This window comes from Microcaecilia unicolor, chromosome 7, assembly GCF_901765095.1.
Source record: "Microcaecilia unicolor chromosome 7, aMicUni1.1, whole genome shotgun sequence".
NCBI classification, from domain to species: domain Eukaryota; kingdom Metazoa; phylum Chordata; class Amphibia; order Gymnophiona; family Siphonopidae; genus Microcaecilia; species Microcaecilia unicolor.
The window spans coordinates 242,651,072-242,670,580 of record NC_044037.1 but is presented as its reverse complement, the minus strand read 5'-3'; the positions used below and the strand labels follow the sequence as shown (position 1 = coordinate 242,670,580).

General features: G+C 46.4%; 1 protein-coding gene across 1 annotated transcript in view; it reads right to left on the bottom strand.

Moving 5' to 3' along the window:
• The window catches only part of LOC115475119 (lymphocyte antigen 75-like), a gene marked incomplete at its 5' end in the record, with an annotated part of 231,824 nt that overhangs the window by 169,117 nt on the left and 43,198 nt on the right, over window positions 1-19,509 (bottom strand). The window contains 4 exon segments of the mRNA XM_030210860.1: window positions 274-342; window positions 2,398-2,479; window positions 3,049-3,191; window positions 4,471-4,670. Coding sequence (XP_030066720.1) covers window positions 274-342; window positions 2,398-2,479; window positions 3,049-3,191; window positions 4,471-4,670 — 494 coding nt within the window.

Here is a 19,509-nt window from a genome sequence, read left to right as displayed (position 1 = left end):
TAAATTCAGATAATCTGTTTCACATTTCAGTTCCTGTTGCACAGAATGCCATAAATTTGATATCACTGCGCTAAAAAATATAGAAGCTGATGGCTTAGTTACAGGACATTTTATAAGTGCAGCTTCACTCTAGAGTGTGCACTAAAAGGATTTTAACACTTGCCAGGTATGGAAAATAGTCTTGCCTTTAGATTTGTGTAAACAATTCACCTGTGTATAAATCTTACAAAAAAAAAAAAAACACTCCAGAATGATAATGCCTGCATGACATACCCTCAAAGCAGCACAGTCTCTAAGGTCATAGTCATCCTCATAAAAATCATTTGGCACAACAGATGACACCTATGGAAAAGAAATAAAAGACATATTACACAAGTAGTACTTCAAACTGACAAAAGTAGTGATTTCCACCTGGAAAGTAGAACTTTTAATGGAATGTCATAGTTCAGGGGAAACTTTTCAAATGGTTGGATAGCATGGTGAATCATTTTACCTCAGAACCAAGGCCTTCTTTCAATGATGCAGCTCTAAATTATGTGTGTATTTACTCACTCTTCTTTTCTCAGGAAAAAAAAAAAAGAAGAGAATACCAATTGTTTGGATGTAGACATGCCAACCTGTAGTTAACACTTGGTTGACCACAAAATGAAAACATTTTTGTACGATGGGTTTTTTTAGTCTGATGACCGAAACAGGGAGGCAGCATGACATCAAATAGCACTGGAGGAAAGCTTCTGCTGGCGGGGCTTGGGAACCCCTGCCAGCCCAGGTATGTGGGGTTGTGGCAGGGGGGAGAACAGCGGGAAGGAGGGGCAAAATATGCCCTCCACTTTGGGCTCAGCCCCCCCCCCCCCCAAAAAAAAACAAAGTGAGGTCTAGCTATACGCCTGTGACACACTATTCTGCTTACAAAATTTTGTTAACATAACAATAGTAAAATGACCAAATATGAGGGACCCTTTTACTAAGCTGCAGAAAAAAGTGGCCTGCAGCAGTGCAAGCGTGTCTTTTGGATGCACGCCGGGCCAGTTTTAACCACGTCCTGGAAAAAGGGCCTTTTTTTAAGGGGCTGGAAAATGGGCCTGCGGCAAAATAAAAACCAGCGTACATCCATTTTCAGCCTGAGACCTTACCGCCACCCATTGACTTAGAGGTAAGTTCTCATACGCTACCTGGGCGGTAAGCATGCAGCGTGCGTCCACTGCCACTTACTGCCAGGTTAATCGCCATGCGGTAGAAAATATTGTCTACCACGTGTTTTCGGTATGCAGTAGCTGGGCGGTAATGCTGATTTGGCGAGCACTGGATGCGCATAGGCCCTTAAGCACCTTTGTAAAAGGGCCCCTGAAAGAGGTAAACTTGGAAATATGAAGTTAGTACAATACAAACAATACCATAATAGAGAGAATGGAAAAGAATATTCAAACAGATATAATACGATGTCAACATAATACTAATAAATTAGTGAGCGTTAAGTGCCATGCAGCTCATAGTTATACAATGGGCTTTGTGGCATTTAGCAAGCGCTGAATCTGTTAGCACGTCTTAGTCTTTATTTTGTGTTACGTATCTTTAGGATTTAAACAGATTGTCATCTAATTCATATTACTGTGGCTCAAGTTTACTGATTTGATTTTATGTTTTCTTTTTAATTATATATTATGTTTTGTCATGAGTGTCCTTTATTATTGTACTTTGCATTTTGTAGATGCTTTTCATTATGTTGTGCCTAGTATTGTGGACATCCGTGGAATGTTAAGAAACCCAGAATAAGCAACAATATTATTTGCATATATGTCAACTACTACTGCTATGGCCATGAGCAAATTCCAATAGCTTTTACAGCCTGCTAGAAATGCTCATGATTTTCTGAACATTCAGAAATATATGTGAACTTGTACATGGACAGTTGAGATGTCAAGATTACAATTAAGTTAGAGTATAAATGGAAAGGACTGGGCACAATGATAATTTCTTTTTTTATTTGAACATCTATATCTGAAACCTAGGAACAGCTAAGTACCATACAGTTTTCGTTTCATCTTAAAAACAACCCCAATGGCTCAATAGGTGAGAAACTAAAGAAGGAACATGGGGTTACTTGAAATATTTCTTTTAACTTTGTAATATTAACTCTCTATCCCAAACAATGTAATTTGAAACTTAAAATTAACCTTTTACAAGAATAATTACTTAGTCATAGTAAATTCCAAGAATGCAATGTTTTGGTGTTATCAAACAAGCAACAATTCAGTACCACCACATGACACTACCACCAAAACAAAAAAGATCTATTAGGTGTCAAAATGATTTCAAAATTAAAAATGGGAGATGGCAAGTCACCGTGGAGAAAGCCCTTCAAATCATCTTTCAATTGGTACTGTCAAGTTTACTTACTGGTCTATTATCACTCCACTGCCAAGATCCTTGGGAAGCCGGGTTTCTCTTATTCAGTCCAATCCAGATCCATCGGTGACCGCTGAAAATAAAAAAAATGAATGAATACAAATGTAAAACTGCTGTCTCACCTTGCACACCTCATCTTCATACCAAACTTGTTGCATGAATTGCAGCTTTAACACTTGGTGAAATGCATTTGCTTTTGTTGTGTGATCATCTGAATAACTCAGGGGCCCATTTACTAAGCCGTGTAAGCGTCTACGCACGCCCAACACATGCCAAAATAGAGTTACAAACGGCTACCGCGTGGCTCTTGCGGTAATTTCATTTTTGGCGGATGCGCGCCAAGTGCCATTTGACGCACGTAGGTCATTACTGCCCAGTTACTGTGTGAGACTTTACCGCTAGGTCAATGGCTGGTGGTAAGGTCTCAGACACAAAATGGACGCATGGCAATTTTAATTTTGCCACACGTCCGTTTTTTAAAAGGCATTTTTTACAGGTGTGCTGAAAAATGACTCTGTGCGCGCCTAGAACATGTGTCTACACTATCGCAGGCCATTTTGTCAGCGCACCTTTGTAAAAGGGCCCCTCAGAAATCTAGAGCAAAGGCTGTTGCGAACAAAATGTGAAACATGCAGATGCTACCTGATCTGAGACCGTAACAGAACATGGAGTTCTTGCATTTCAGTAGACCTAGTAATGCTGGGAAGATGGGCTCCGAATGCCTCGCAGAATCTTTCAGCCTGTTCCCATGTTCTCTTTTTCAGCAATCTTTCATAATGGAAAACCTTTTTTTTTTTTTTGTTCAGGTAAAAAGAAAAAGAGAATCTGTTTATACTTTAACACAAAAAGATTTCTGGAGATACATACAGAAATCTGCCACAGGATACTATCACGGGTGCATAAAGCACAGACAGGTGATCTGAATACATCAGAGCTACTGAAAAGCACCTGCAGATGATGTGTGTGTTTGCAAATTTATTCTATATTACTAGTACTACTTATTTCCATTTCCTCTGTCCCTACATTAGGGCATCTATTTTACTAATTGCCCAATTCTTGGAAATAGTTACATCTGGAGATAACAAGAATGCACCTCTTTTAATGTTGCTTGGCTCTCTCCCTGCAGAAATTTGCTTCTGTACTTTTTGAAGCTCCTAAATTTCATGTTAAAAGGCCCTATGAATTCTGTTCTTCTGTAGCAACATGCTTGTATTGCTGATTCAATGTATACATATTGTTCTCATGAATATCTGAGCACAGCACCCGAACTCTCATCCACTCTCTCATTACCTCTCGCCTTGACTACTGCAACCTACTCCTCACTGGTCTCCCACTTAGCCACCTATCCCCCCTTCAGTCTGTTCAGAACTCTGCTGCACGTCTTATCTTCCGCCTGAACCGATACACTCATACCACCCCCCTCCTCAAGTCACTTCATTGGCTTCCGATCAGGTACTGCATTCAATTCAAGCTTCTGCTACTAACCTACAAATGTACTCGATCTGCAGCCCCTCCTTACCTCTCAACCCTCATCTCCCCTTACGTTCCTACCCATAACCTCCACTCTCAAGACAAATCCCTCCTTTCAGTACCCTTCTCCACCACCGCTAACTCCAGGCTCCGCCCTTTCTGCCTCGCCTCACCCCACACTTGGAACAAACTCCCCGAGCCCATACGCCAGGCCCCCTCCCATCTTCAAATCTCTGCTTAAAACCCACCTCTTCAACGTCGCCTTCGGCAACTAACCTCTACACCTCTACCCAGGAAATCTAGTCTGCTCAACTTGACATTTCGTTCTTTAGATTGTAAGCTCCTTTGAGCAGGGACCGTCCTCCTTTATTTTGTACAGCGCTGCGTAACCCTAGTAGCGCTCTAGAAATGTTAAGTAGTAGTAATAGTAATATTCACTATAAATATTCTGAAAATGCAACAAGCTGTGGAGTCCCTGGAAGAATTTTCAGAAGGTCTGGAGCTAGACCTCAAGAAAATAGTTGTTTAAAATTATGCCATTATTTTAGTGACCGCAAATAGTTGAAAAGAAGTGACAGAAATGATCATCATTACCTTGTAGCAGTAAAGGCCATCTGATCCGGAAGACCATCCTTCTTGACAGTCGTGTTTAGATTTGGGAGGTGGTGTTTCTTTTTGGACAGATCCAATACTTATTTTGTGGACAGTAAATGCTTTAAAATTTCTACAATTTTTAACCTCCCATTTTCCAAGAAATTTTCCACTTGCCAATGCAACACAGCCCCCAGGAAATGCTAGAATTTTGAACCAAAAAATAAAACAAATATTTTTGGTTTTAGAAAGGCAACATGATTTTGGTTAACTATTCCATAATAAAAATTAATTCTTTTGTTCCCTAAGTTTTCTTTTGACCATTTTCATCATTTTTTCAGTTATACTGGATTTCCTGTATGTACATACCCCAATTATTAAATCAAATTTGATCATGTAATGATCACTGTTGTCAAGTGGCCCCAGCACCGTAACCTCTTGCACCAGATCATGTAGTCCACTAAGCCGAAATCTAACCAGCTGCTCCATAAAACAGTCTTTGATTCATCTAGGAACTTTACTTCCCTAGAATGCCCTGGACGTTACATCTATCTAGTCAATATTGGGCTAAAACTGTGTAGATTTTGGTTCAGTTTATGGCTATTTGCTGATGCATTGAATGTGTTTGTGGAAGATTACAACTGTATGTTATGCACTCAAATACTGGGGGAATATTTTTGTAAAATGACTTTTTTCTCCATATTATGAGTTGTAGTTTTAAGAGTAGAGATTTTTTTTGCCATATATTTTTTGATTTTGGAAACTACGCTTGAATAACCTATAGATGAACACAGGGTCTATTTTACTAAGGCGTGCTAGCATTTTTAGTCCACGCTAATATTTAGGGAGCATAAACGTTAGGGATGTCCATAGGAATATATGGATATCTCTAATGTTTAGCACACCCTAAATATTAGCACACGCTAAAAACGCTAGCGTGTCCTAGTAAAAGAGGCCCTTATTGTTCTGTTGGAGGTGTTTAGCTCCTAAGTCCTCATTTTTGAAAACTTTTATACAGTACATACATATACATAAGTATTGCCATACTGTGACAGACCAAAGAACCATCAAGCCCAGCATCCTGTTTCCAACAGTGCCCAATCCAGGTCACAAATACCTGGCAAGATCCCAAAAAAGTACAAAACATTTTATGTTTATGCTGCTTATCCCAGAAATAAGCAGTGGATTTTCCCCAAGTCCATTTTAATAATGGTCTATGGACTTTTCCTTTAGGAAGCTGTCCAAACCTTTTTTAAACCCCGCTAAGCTAACTGCCTTTACCACATTCTCTGGCAATGAATTCCAGAGTTTAATTACACATTGAGTGAAGAAAAGTTTCTACGATTTGTTTTAAATGTACTACTTTGCAGCTTCATTGCATGCCTCCTAGTCCTAGTATTTTTAGAAAGAGTAAACAGACGCTTCATGTCTACCTGTTCCATTCCTCATTATTTTATAGACCTCTATCATATCTCCCCTCAGCCGTCTTTTCTCCAAGCTGAAGAGCCCTAGCCCTTTAGCCTTTCCTCATAGGGAAGTTGTCCCGTCCCCTTTATCATTTTCGTTGCCCTTCTCTGTACCTTTTCTAATTCAACTATATCTTTTTGAGATGTGGTGACCAGAATTGAACACAATATTCGAGGTGCGGTCGCACCATGGAGCGATACAAAGGCATTATAACCTCCTCATTTTTGTTTTCCATTCTTTTCCTGATAATACCTAGCATTCTATTTGCTTTCTTAGCCGCCACAGCACACTGAGCAGAAAGTTTCAATGTATCATCAATGACGACACCTAGATCCCTTTCTTGGTCGGTGACTCCTAATGTGGAACCTTGCATTACATAGCTATAATTCAGGTTCCTCTTTCCCACATGCATCACTTTGCACTTGCTCACATTAAACATCATCTGCCATTTAGACGCCCAGTCTCCCAGTCTTGTAAGGTCCTCTTGTAATTTTTCACAATCCTCTTGCGTTTTAACAACTTTGAATAACTTTGTGTTGTCAGCAAATTTAATTACCTCACTAGTTACTCCCATCTGTAGGTCATTTATAAATATGTTAAAAAGCAGTGGTCCCAACACAGACCCCTGGGGAACCCCACTAACTGCCCTTCTCCATTGAGAATACTGACCATTTAACCCTACTCTCTGTTTTCTATCTTTTAACCAGTTTTTAATCCACAATAGGACACTACTTCCTATCCCTTCAGTCTTTAATTTCCCGACTACTTGAAATTTTGTAAATTGCTGAAAAATTGTTAAAAACATTCTTATTTAATAAATTCCTTTCCACTGTTGGTGATTGTTATTCTTTTAAATTAAAAGATCTTACTGCTTGGATATTTTTTTTATCTATTACTGTTTTGTATTTTCATAATAGCTCTCTTATTGTAATTTGCTTGAAAAGTTTGATGTAAGCCACATTGAACCCAAACTTGTTTGGGATAATGTGGGGTACAAATGTCAAACATACTACAATGGGGTATATGTATGAGGGTAGATTAAGAGAGTGGATTGTTACCCAGTACTGAAGGCATTACACCACAGGAGGGACTTGGTTGCCTGGGAGTAAGATAACTGAAATCACCCATTAATAATTGTGTTACCTAATTGATTAGTTTCCTTAATTTCTGCTAACTTTTCAACATCTATCTGTTCATTCTGGCCAGTTGGATGATAGTATACTGTTATCACTACCCTTTTCCCTTTACACATGGAATTTCTATGTATTTTTGTGTCCTGCCTATTTATTTCAAGGCCCTCTTTAAAACACAGTGTTATTCCTCCACAAATTTGATCCACTCTATCACTGCAATATAATTTGTACTCTGTTATGCAACCCTGGAAGTGGAGGAGGTGAGAGTACCAAGGGACAGGAGGAACCGAAGCTGAAAATCCCCAAGGTTGCTGAATCAGTGACCACTAGGAGGCAAAAAGTAATGGTGGATGATGATTCACTTCTGAGGGCTATGTGCCCAAATTCATTCAACGTGTAATTAAACTCTGGAATTTGTTGCCAGAGAATGTGGTAAAGGAAGTTAGCTTAGCAGGGTTTAAAAAGGGTCTGGACAGCTTCCTAAAGAAAAAGTCCATGGACCATTATTAAATTAACTTGGGGAAAATCCACTGCATATTTCTGGGATAAACAGCATAAGATGTACTGAAATTTTTTGGGATCTTGCCAAGTATTTGTGACCTGGATTGGCCACTGTTGGAAACAGAATGCTGGGCTTGATGGACCTTTGGTCTGTCCCAGTGTGGCAATACTTATGTACTTATATTACAGAGAGTTTGCCAAGAGAGTCATCAAGCCTAAAGATTATTATCCGATGCTGTTCATCTGTGTTGGCACAAATGATACTGCTAGGTATCCTTCTGAACGTATCAAAAATGACTAGATGGCTCTGGGAGAGAAGGTGACACAGACAGGTATGTAGGTGGTGTTCTCATCAATCCTCCCTGCCAATGGTAAAGGCCAAGGCAGAGAAGCTCGCATCCTGGAGATGAACATGTAGCTGTGCAGAAGGTGTCAGAAAGAGCATTTCAACTTCTTGGACCATGGGATGATTTTCCAGGGGCTGCTGAGCAGAGATGATATCAGTCTATCAAAAAGGGGAAGAAGTGTCTTCAGCAGCAGACTGGTTAGCCTACTGAAGAGGGCTTTAAACTAGAATCTTTGGGGCTAGGTGATCAAAACCCTCAGGTAAGTATAAGCCCTCGGATAAGTGAAGCATTAAATACCTCTACACAAATGGGAAAAAGGGACAACATCTGGAAAGCAGTTTATACTAATGCCCGTATTACGGGAAACAAGATTCAGGATCTAGAGGCTAATTTGGATTTAGTAGTGGTCACAGAGAACCATGACTGGGATACAGTTATACCAGGCTACAATCTGTTCAGGAAAGACAAGAGTAGGAAGAATGTGAGGAAGAGGGAGATTATATAAAAAAGATATTCAAACCTTATAATTGTAGGACCTACAGGGTAAAGGAACAGGTACTATTGATCAATCTGGAAAAAGGGAGTGGAAAATGTATTTACGCTGCTGTGATATACAGACCTCCTTCACAGACAGAAGAAATGGACAAAGATTGAACTGAATACATTCAAAATATAACTGAAAGGGGAAGTACTACATACAGGTGATTTTAATGTGCCAGATGTTGATTGGGGTATCCCCATTGTAGGGTCCTCTAGAAGTAGGGAGATACTGGATTCTCTACAAGGCATACCGTTCCAACAGTTGGTAATGGATCCCATGTGGGATGGGGCCAACTGGACTAAGAGCTTATGAATGAAGAGTGTGTTTCTGATATTATAGTAAGTGACCCTCTGGCATTAGTGATCACTGGATGGACTGGTTTAATATTAAGACAGCTGTGGAGAGGGTTCATTCAAAAGTGAATTCTAGACTTCAAAAAAAAAAAAAACTGTTCAGATGGGGGATTACCTCAATGAGTTGTTAGTTGGAAGGGAACATCTGGAAGAAGTAGGAAAGCAGTGGGCAAAACTGCTGTGCTATTAGGATCTTGTATTTCACAAAAACTCTAAAAAATCAGGTTCAGTGTGGGTCACAATATTAAACAAAAATACAATACAAAGAGCATATACATCACAAAACAGAAAACAATTATCATCAAAAAGCCATGTTTCCAGACACTTCCTAAAAACACTGTGAGGGGCATAATTGAAAGAGATGCTCAAGTTTTGCTGAGGGCGTCCTCACAAAACGTCCCGGTGGAGGGGCGGGGAAACCCGTATTATCGAAACAAGATAGATGTCCATCTTTCGTTTCGATAATACGTTTGGGGATGCCGAAACCCTGAAATTTAAGTCGTCCTTAGAAATGGTCGTCCCTGATTTTTGGTGATAATGGAAACCAAGGATGCCCATCTCAGAAATGACCAAATGCAAGCCCTTTGGTTGTGGGAGGAGCTAGCATTCGTAGAGCACTGGTCCCCCTGACATGCTAGGATACCAACCGGGCACTCTAGGGGGCACTGCAGTGGACTTCACAAATTGCTCCCAGGTACATAGCTTCCTTACCTTGTGTGCTAAGCCCCCCAAAACCCACTCCCCACAACTGTACACCACTACCATAGCCCTTATGGGTGAAGGGGGCACCTATATGTGGGTACAGTAGGTTTCTGGTGGGTTTTGAAGGGCTCACATTTACCACCACAAGTGTAACAGGTAGGGGGGATGGGCCAGGGTCCGCCTGCCTAAAGTGCACTGCAATACCCACTAAAACTGCTCCAGGTGCCTGCATTCTGCTGTCATGGAGCTGGGTATGATTTTTGAGGCTGGCAAAAAATATTTTAAAAAAATTTTGAGGGTGGGAGGGGGTTAGTGACCACTGGGGGAGTAAGGGGAGGTCATCCCCGATTCCCTCCGGTGGTCATTGGTCAGTTCGGGAACCTTTTTGTGCCTTGCTTGTAAAAAAAACAGGACCAGGTAAAGTCGTCCAAATGCTCGTCAGGGACGTCCTTTTTTTTTTCCATTATGGGTCAAGGACGTCCATGTGTTAGGAACGCCCAAAGCCCCCCTTTGCTACACCTCCAACACGCCCCTGTGAACTTTGGTCATCCCCAGTCGGGGACGCCCAAAATCAGCTTTCGATTATACCGATTTGGGTGACCCTGTGAGAAGGAGGCCCATCTTCCGATTTGAGTCGAAAGATGGGCGTCCTTCCATTTCGAAAATGAGTCTGTATGTGACCTGGGTCTCACCCGTGCACTAGCTCCGGCCCCTGGGCACAAAGCAGTTATCAATTCAGTTTCACATTCAGGGCCACTCTTGTCACACTCATTCACTCTCGAGCTTGACTGCAGGTGAACTGGAATGGGTCTATGGTCAGATTCTCTCATCAGTTCTGGGCTCCACTTAGCTATTTAGTCCAGGAAACACACGGCACTCCAAAGGTTTAATAACGAAACAACTTTTATTTGCAAACCGCTGCAACAAGCAGACTTTAACTTCAACCTTTGTCCCCCTGTCATTCTCTAATCTGAATTCAAGAAAGGGTATGATACATACCTGTAGCAGTTGTTCTCCGAGGACAGCAGGCTGATTGTTCTCACGACTGGGTGACGTCCGCGGCAGCCCCCACCAACCGGAAAGAAGCTTCGCGGGACGGTCGGCACGCAGGGCACGCCCACCGCGCATGCGCGGCCGTCTTCCCGCCCGTGCGCGACCGCTCCCGCCAGTTGAATGACTAGCAAAAAATGAAACACACAACTCCAAAGGGGAGGAGGGAGGGTAGGTGAGAACAATCAGCCTGCTGTCCTCGGAGAACAACTGCTACAGGTATGTATCATACCCTTTCTCCGAGGACAAGCAGGCTGCTTGTTCTCACGACTGGGGTATCCCTAGCTCTCAGGCTCACTCAAAACAAGAACCCAGGTCAATTGAACCTCGCAACGGCGAGGGTACAACAGAAATTGACCTACGAAGAACAACTAACTGAGAGTGCAGCCTGACCAGAATAAATTCGGGTCCTGGAGGGTGGAGTTGGATTTACACCCCAAACAGATTCTGCAGCACCGACTGCCCGAACCGACTGTCGCGTCGGGTATCCTGCTGGAGGCAGTAATGAGATGTGAATGTGTGGACAGATGACCACGTCGCAGCCTTGCAGATCTCTTCAATAGTGGCTGACTTCAAGTGGGCCACCGACGCTGCCATGGCTCTGACACTATGAGCCGTGACATGACCCTCAAGAGTCAGCCCAGCCTGGGCGTAAGTGAAGGAAATGCAATCTGCTAGCCAATTGGAGATGGTGCGTTTCCCGACAGCGACCCCTAGCCTGTTAGGGTCGAAAGAAATAAACAATTGGGCGGACTGTCTGTTGGGCTGTGTCCGCTCCAAGTAGAAGGCCAATGCTCTCTTGCAGTCCAATGTGTGTAACTGACGTTCAGCAGGGCGGGTATGCGGCCTGGGAAAGAATGTTGGCAAGACAATTGACTGGTTAAGATGGAACTCCGACACCACCTTCGGCAGGAACTTTGGGTGGGTACGGAGCACTACTCTGTTGTGATAAAATTTGGTATATGGAGCATGAGCTACTAGGGCTTGAAGCTCACTGACCCTACGAGCGGAAGTAACTGCCACCAAGAAAATGACCTTCCAGGTCAAGTACTTCAGATGGCAAGTATTCAGTGGCTCAAAAGGAGGTTTCATCAGCTGGGTGAGAACGACGTTGAGATCCCATGACACAGTAGGAGGCTTGATAGGGGGCTTTGACAAAAGCAAGCCTCTCATGAATCGAACGACTAAAGGCTCTCCAGAGATGGCTTTACCTTCCACACGATAATGGTAAGCACTAATCGCACTAAGGTGATTCCTTACTGAGTTAGTCTTGAGGCCAGACTCTGATAAGTGCAGAAGGTATTCAAGCAGGTTCTGTGCAGGGCAAGAACGAGGTTCTAGGGCCCTGCTCTCACACCACACGACAAACCTCCTCCACTTGAAAAAGTAACTCTTTTTAGTGGAATCCTTCCTAGAAGCAAGCAAGACCCGGGAGACACCCTCAGACAGACCCAACGCAGTGAAGTCTACGCCCTCAACATCCAGGCCGTGAGAGCCAGGGACTGAAGGTTGGGGTGCAGCAACGCTCCGTCGTTCTGCGAGATGAGAGTCGGAAAACACTCCAATCTCCACGGTTCCTCGGAGGACAACTCCAGAAGAAGAGGGAACCAGATCTGACGGGGCCAAAAAGGCGCTATCAGAATCATGGTGCCGCGGTCTTGCTTGAGCTTCAGTAAGGTCTTCCCCACCAAAGGTATGGGAGGATAAGCATACAGGAGGCCGGTCCCCCAATGGAGGAGAAAGGCATCCGACGCTAGCCTGCCGTGTGCCTGAAGTCTGGAACAGAACAGAGGCAGCTTGTGGTTGGTCTGAGAGGCGAAAAGGTCCACCGAGGGGGTGCCCCACACTCGGAAGATCTTGCGTACCACTCTGGCATGGAGCGACCACTCGTGCGGTTGCATGACTCTGCTCAGTCTGTCGGCCAGACTGTTGTTTACGCCTGCCAGGTACGTGGCTTGGAGGAGCATGCCGAACCGACACGCCCAACGCCACATCCCGACGGCCTGCTGGCACAGGGGGCGAGATCCGGTGCCCCCCTGCTTGTTGACGTAATACATTGCAACCTGATTGTCTGTCCGAATTTGGATAATTTGGCAGGACAGCCGATCTCTGAAAGCCTTCAGTGCGTTCCAGATCGCTCGGAGCTCCAGGAGGTTGATCTGCAGACCCTTTTCCTGGAGGGACCACAGACCCTGGGTGTGAAGCCCATCGACATGGGCTCCCCACCCCAGGCGAGATGCATCCGTCGTCAGCACTTTCGTGGGCTGCGGAATTTGGAATGGACGTCCCAGGGTCAAATTGGTCCGTATGGTCCACCAGAGCAGTGAAGTGCGGCAACTGGTGGAGAGGCGGATGACATCTTCTAGATTCCCGGTGGCTTGGAACCACTGGGAAGCTAGGGTCCATTGAGCAGATCTCATGTGAAGACGAGCCATGGGAGTCACATGAACTGTGGAGGCCATATGACCCAGAAGTCTCAACATCTGCCGAGCTGTGATCTGCTGAGACGCTCTGGTCTGCGAAGCCAGGGCCAAGAGATTGGTGGCCCTCGCTTCGGGAAGGTAGGCCTGAGCCGTCTGGGAATTCAGCAGCGCTCCTATGAATTCCAGAGACTGAGTTGGCTAGAGATGGGACTTTGGGTAATTTATCACAAACCCCAGCAGCTCCAGAAGTTGAATAGTGCACTGCATGGACCGGAGGGCTCCTGCCTCCGAGGTGTTCTTGACCAGCCAATCGTCGAGGTATGGGAACACGTGCACTCCCAGCTTGCGTAGGTAGGCCGCTACCACCACGAGGCATTTGGTAAACACTCGTGGGGCAGAGGCGAGCCCAAATGGCAGCACACAATACTGAAAGTGGCGTGCGCCCAGGCGGAATCTGAGATACTGTCTGTGAGCTGGCAGTATCGGTATGTGAGTATATGCGTCCTTTAAATCCAGGGAACATAGCCAATCGTTTTTCTGAATCATTGGCAGAAGGGTGCCCAAGGAAAGCATCCTGAACTTTTCTTTGACCAGGAATTTGTTCAGGCCTCTCAGGTCTAGGATGGGACGCATCCCCCCTGTTTTCTTTTCCACAAGGAAGTACCTGGAATAGAATCCCTGCCCTTCCTGCCCGGGTGGTACGGGCTCGACCGCATTGGCGCTGAGAAGGGCGGAGAGTTCCTCTGCAAGTACCTGCTTGTGATGGGAGCTGAAAGACTGAGCTCCCGGAGGACAATTTGGAGGCAGGGAGGCCAAATTCAGGGCGTATCCGCACCGCACTATTTGGAGAACCCACTGGTCGGAGGTTATGAGAGGCCACCTTTGGTGAAAAAATTTTAACCTCCCTCCGACCGGCAGATCGTCCGGTACGGACACTTGTAGGGCGGCTATGTTCCCGTGGATCCAGTCAAAAGCCCGTCCCCGGCTTTTGCTGTGGAGGCGCAGGGGGCTGCTTAGGCGCACGCTGTTGACGAGAACGAGCGCGCTGGGGCTGTCCCTGTGCCTGACGAGGCCTTCGGGCCGGCTGGTTGTACCTATGCTTTGCAAAAGAATAGGGTGCAGCCTGCCGTGCCCGGGAAAAACGCCCACCCGTGGGGGCGGATGCTGAAGGCGCCCGGTGGGAGAGCTTGTCGAGAGCGGTTTCCCGCTGATGCAGTTGGTCCACCATCTGCTCGACCTTCTCACCGAAAATGTTATCCCCCCGGCAAGGGACATCGGCCAGTCTCTGCTGGGTGCGGTTGTCCAGGTCAGAGGCGCGCAGCCATGAGAGCCTGCGCATCACTATACCTTGGGCCGCAGCACGAGATGCCACGTCACAGGTGTCAAAAATACCCCTGGACAGGAACTTTCTGCATGCCTTCAGCTGCCTGACCACCTCCTGATAAGGCCTGGACTGCTCCGGCGGGAGCTTCTCGACCAGGTCCGCCAGCTGTTGCACATTGGTCCGCATGTGGATGCTCATATAGAGCAGGTATGACTGGATGCGGGTCACGAGCATGGAGGATTGGTAGGCCTTCCTCCCAAACGAGTCCAGAGTGCGAGACTCCCGCCCCGGGGGCGCCGAGGCGGTATCCCTCGAACTCCGTGCCCTCTTGAGAGCAGAATCCACGACCGCTGAGTCATGGGGCAATTGGGGCCGCATGAGCTCTGGGTCGGAGTGGATCCTGTACTGGGACTCTGCTTTCTTGGGAATGGTGGGGTTAGTTAATGGTCGCACCCAGTTCCGAAGCAGTGTCTCCTTCAGGACATTGTGCAGCGGCACCGTGGAGGACTCTCTAGGTGGTGATGGATAGTCGAGGACCTCGAGCATCTCGGCCCTCGGCTCTTCCACAGAGACCACGGGGAAGGGAATGCTGATAGACATATCCCGCACAAAAGAGGCAAAGGAGAGACTCTCAGGAGGTGAGAGCTTCCTCTCCGGTGAAGGCGTGGGGTCCGAGGGAAGGCCCGTAGACTCCTCTGAGGAGAAATATCTAGGGTCCTCCTCTTCCCCCCACGAGTCCTCATCCTCGGTATCGGACATTAGCTCATGTAGCTGAGTCCTGTACCGGGCCCGGCTCGACGTCGAGGCACCGAGGTCTCGGTGTCGTCGAGCGGTGGACTCCCGCGCCGGCGGGGACGGAGCTCCCTCCATCGACGTCGACGGGGACTCCACCTGCGTGGCAGTCGAGACCGGCACCGCAAGCGGCGGCGGTGTCGACAGCCCCGGCGCCGGGCTAGAGCTCGCCGGCGCCACAGTCATCGGCGCCGAGGGCGCAAGCACCCCCGGCGCCGGCACAGCCTGGCGCATCAGCCCTTCCAGGATCCCCGGAAGGATGGCTCTGAGGCACTCGTCCAGGCCCGCTGCCGGGAAAGGCGGTGGGGCCGGTAAGGGTGTCGGTGCCGGAAGCTGCTGGGAGCCAGGAGACGGCACCGAGGTGCCGGAACCCCGACGCGTCGGTACCTCCACAACCGACGGAGACCTCTCCTCTCAACGATGACGCTTCGGCGTCGACTCCTCTTCGGGATGCACCGAGGGCGTCCGGTGACGACGCTTCTTATCCTTTTTTCGATGCACGTCACCGGCGCCGGAGGGCATGGAGGAGGAGGAGGTCGATCCCCCTCGGTCTCGAGGCACCGGGTCAGACAGGGGTCGGTCCCGTGGCTCACGAGCTGAGGGAGTGACCGGGGCCGACTGCCCACGCGGCCTCTCAACCCCACTCTCACCGGCGGACCGGCGGGCCGACGGGACCTGTTCTCCTGGGGTCGCTGCCATCGGTGCCGATGTCTCGGGCATCGATACCGGTACCGAAGAACCGGTCTTCGATACCGATGCCGTCGAGGTCGACGTCGAGGGGCCGGCGCAAGTTCCAAAAAGACGGTCCCGCAGAACTTGCCTCGCAACCTGAGTCCGTTTCCGGAGACCGAGACACAAAGCACACGACTTGAGATTGTGCTCCGGCCCGAGGCACTGGAGGCACCAAGCGTGGGTGTCGGTCTGCGAGATCGGCCGGCCGCAGCGACCACACTTTTTAAATCCACTCGGGACCTTCGAGGACATCGACGGAAAAATCGCGTCGGCGAAGTCAAAGTCGTCAATGGTGGCTAAAATCACACCACGAAAAGATAAACGACCGAGCGACCACTAGGCCGCAACGTGGCGTCCCCGCTGGAAGCGAGGGAAAAGGGGAGCGCGTGCTCCACACGCGCAGAGATTTTCTTTTTTTTTTTTTTTTTTTTTAACAAACAAGAAAAAGGAAAACCGAACGGTAATCCGAAGCGAAGCGACGATCCGCGTAAACGCGGTCGAAAAATCCGGCGGCTGAAACAGAGAGAGTGGCAGAAGCACAACTCTCTCCAGTCGCGGAAAAAAAGGAACTGGCGGGAGCGGTCGCGCACGGGCGGGAAGACAGCCGCGCATGCGCGGTGGGCGTGCCCTGCGTGCCGACCGTCCCGCGAAGCTTCTTTCCGGTTGGTGGGGGCTGCCGCGGACGTCACCCAGTCGTGAGAACAAGCAGCCTGCTTGTCCTCGGAGAAAGATTGGGACAAGTACATAGGATCTCTAGGGGAGAGGAATGGTTGGTAGAAGCATGGATAAGCAGACTGAATAGGCCTTCATTTTTTTTTATTGTATCTATGTTGCTTTCTACCTGATCTCAAAGATGCCTATCCTCTCTACCTTTTCATTTATATTCTAACTCTCTCATTTTATTTTTTAGGCTTCTAGCATTTTTATACAGACACTTCAAACAGTTTTTTTGTTCCTATTAACTTGCTCAACAGTTGGCAGTGATAATTTGCAATCTTTCAAGTAAGTCTGCTCTTTATTTATAAGCACCTGGTCTACTATGGCTTTTATTTCAATCTCACTATCTAGGTGCCCTAATGTCCCTGCTGGCATCCTTCAAAGATACCTTGTTCCAAACCATGTGCTTTTGAGCAACTGTTAGTCTTCCACCAGGTTCTAGTTTAAAAGCTGCTCTATCCTCCTTTTTAAATGTTGATGCAAGCAGCCTGGTTCCACCCTGATTAAGGTGGAACCTATATTTCCAGAATATGCTACCCTTTCTTCAGAATGTTACCCAGTCCCTAACAAATTTAAATCACTCTTCCCTGCACCATTATCTCATTCATGCATTGAGACTCCAGATCTCTGCCTTGGATGCTGCGCGTGAAACGGGCAGCATTTCTGAGAGCCCTACTCTGGTGGTTCTGGATTTCAACTTTCTACCTAAAAGCCTAAATTTGGCTTTCAGAACCTTCTTCCCACATTTTCTTATGTCATTGAAACCCACATGTACCAAGATAGCCAACAAATCCCAGCACCATCTAAAATCTTGTCATCTTCCACCAGGTAGGCAAGTGATCAGGCAATGCTCACGTCTACCAGCAATCTAAAAGTCTAATGATCAAACCAACTATATAACAGCTTCCTAACCTTTCCCTCGATGGTACATGACTTTGGAGATTCATCCTTAGTGTGTGGATATTACATCACTTAGAAGGCAGGTCCTGGTTACAAGATCACTTCCTGCCACATCAAGGTGCTATCTACTTTCAGGAGACTTTTCTCCTCCATGGCAGCACAAAGACTACTAGACTGAAAAAAGGACCTTTACCTCAGTTCTCCAAGTCTGCTACTCTAGCCTTCTGGGATTGGACTCTTTCCCTGAGTGCTACGAGCTATTAGCATCGAATGCACACTGTTACACTCCTACCTTGCTACTCCTGGCGGTGGCCATCTTGAGAGGTTCATCTGAGGGGCAGACATCTTGGGAGGTTCATCTGTATCTGTTCCTGAGAGGCAACCATCTTGAGAAGTTCATCTGTATCTGTTCCTGAGAGGCAGCCATCTTGAGAAGCTTATCCTTATGGGGTGTGCCCAATGAGAGTCCTCACCTGTCAGCTGTGGCAGGGATCCTCTGATGAGAGGCCTACTTAAGAGCAGAACACTGTCAGCATTTTGCTTCGGCTTCAACTTCGGTGGAGTTTGTGGTGTTTCCTGGTTTCCTGTGTCTGGTGAATTTGACCATTGCCTGAATCCTGCCCATCTCTTTGCTGCCTGCCTTGACCATTGCCTGAATCCTGACCATCTTTTTGTCTGCTGCCTGCCTGGACCTCTGCCTGACTTCCGACCGTGCTCTTGGCGTGTCTCTTCTCTCGGCTGGAGTCTCGAAATCCTGTCGACCCTGGGGTCTGGGGGGCTCAACCCCCGGAGGAAGGGGTCGCTCCAGGCGAAGTCTCAGAATTGTTCGTCCGCCTTCTGGAGCTCAGGTCTTTGTTTGTCTCATCTGTGCTTCGTTGGGCACAGGAGCTCACAAGCGCAACACACACATACAACCTCTCACCATCCGGGTCATCATACATGTGACACTCAATGAAAATGATTGGATAGTCCCCATCTCTTGAAACATTATCCTAGATACCCTAGGGCAGGGGTAGGCAACTCCGGTCCTCGAGAGCAGCAGGCAGGTCAGGTTTTCAGCATATCCACAGTGAATATGCAGGAGATAGATTTGCAAGCACTGCCTCCATGGTATGCAAATCTATCTCCTGCATATTCATTGTGGATATCCTGAAAACCTGACCTGCCTGCGGCTCTCGAGGACCGGAGATGCCTACCCCTGCCCTAGGGGGTATCCATCTCCAAATATAAGAAATATTTTTTTTTCCTTTGTAGTTGGGTTGATAGTGAATCCGGGAACTTACTGGAAGTTTTTGGCAAAGGTACAGGAACTTTTGCAGCACCATCATTTTATTTACCATTCTCCCTAACCATACAAAAAGAATCCTCCTTAATGACTTGTTTCTTAATCTATACCAGAACCAACCAATATTGATCCCTTCTGATTTGACTAGTTTATCATATTATCATTATTGAACATTACATTTTTTCCTACTCTCACTTGTATGTTATGTATTATCATTTTATTTACCCTACCTACCTGTTACTCTTGTATATTAACTGTAACAATATGCTGAACCTCTTACTCTATTAATGGTGATGCCATTGCTATATAATGTAAGCCACATTGAGCCTGCAAAAAGGTGGGAAAATGTGGGATGCAAATGCAGCAAATAAATAAATAAATAAATGTGTGGCATATTTTGTTCCAGCAATCTAAATCATTAGATAGCAACTGTAGTAGATTACTGTATTTTTAACTTAAAAATGTTTTGATGGTTTTGGACATATTTTGACCCCTAGATATTGAATATATTCCCTTGCCCACTCAACAAGTGATTGTTCCTTATCACTTGAATGGGGGCTGAATTCAGTGTCACATTCAAGAGTTCTGGCTTACATGCATTGATTTTGAACCCCAATAACCCACTATATTTTTCTAGTTCTTCCATATATATGGTAAAGAGTGCCTGGGATCAACTGCAGTCAACAGAATGCCATTTACGAATAAGGAAATCTCAAATTCTTCCCTACCCATTCTGATGCCTTTTATATTAGAACCTGCATGGATCCTAGCTGCC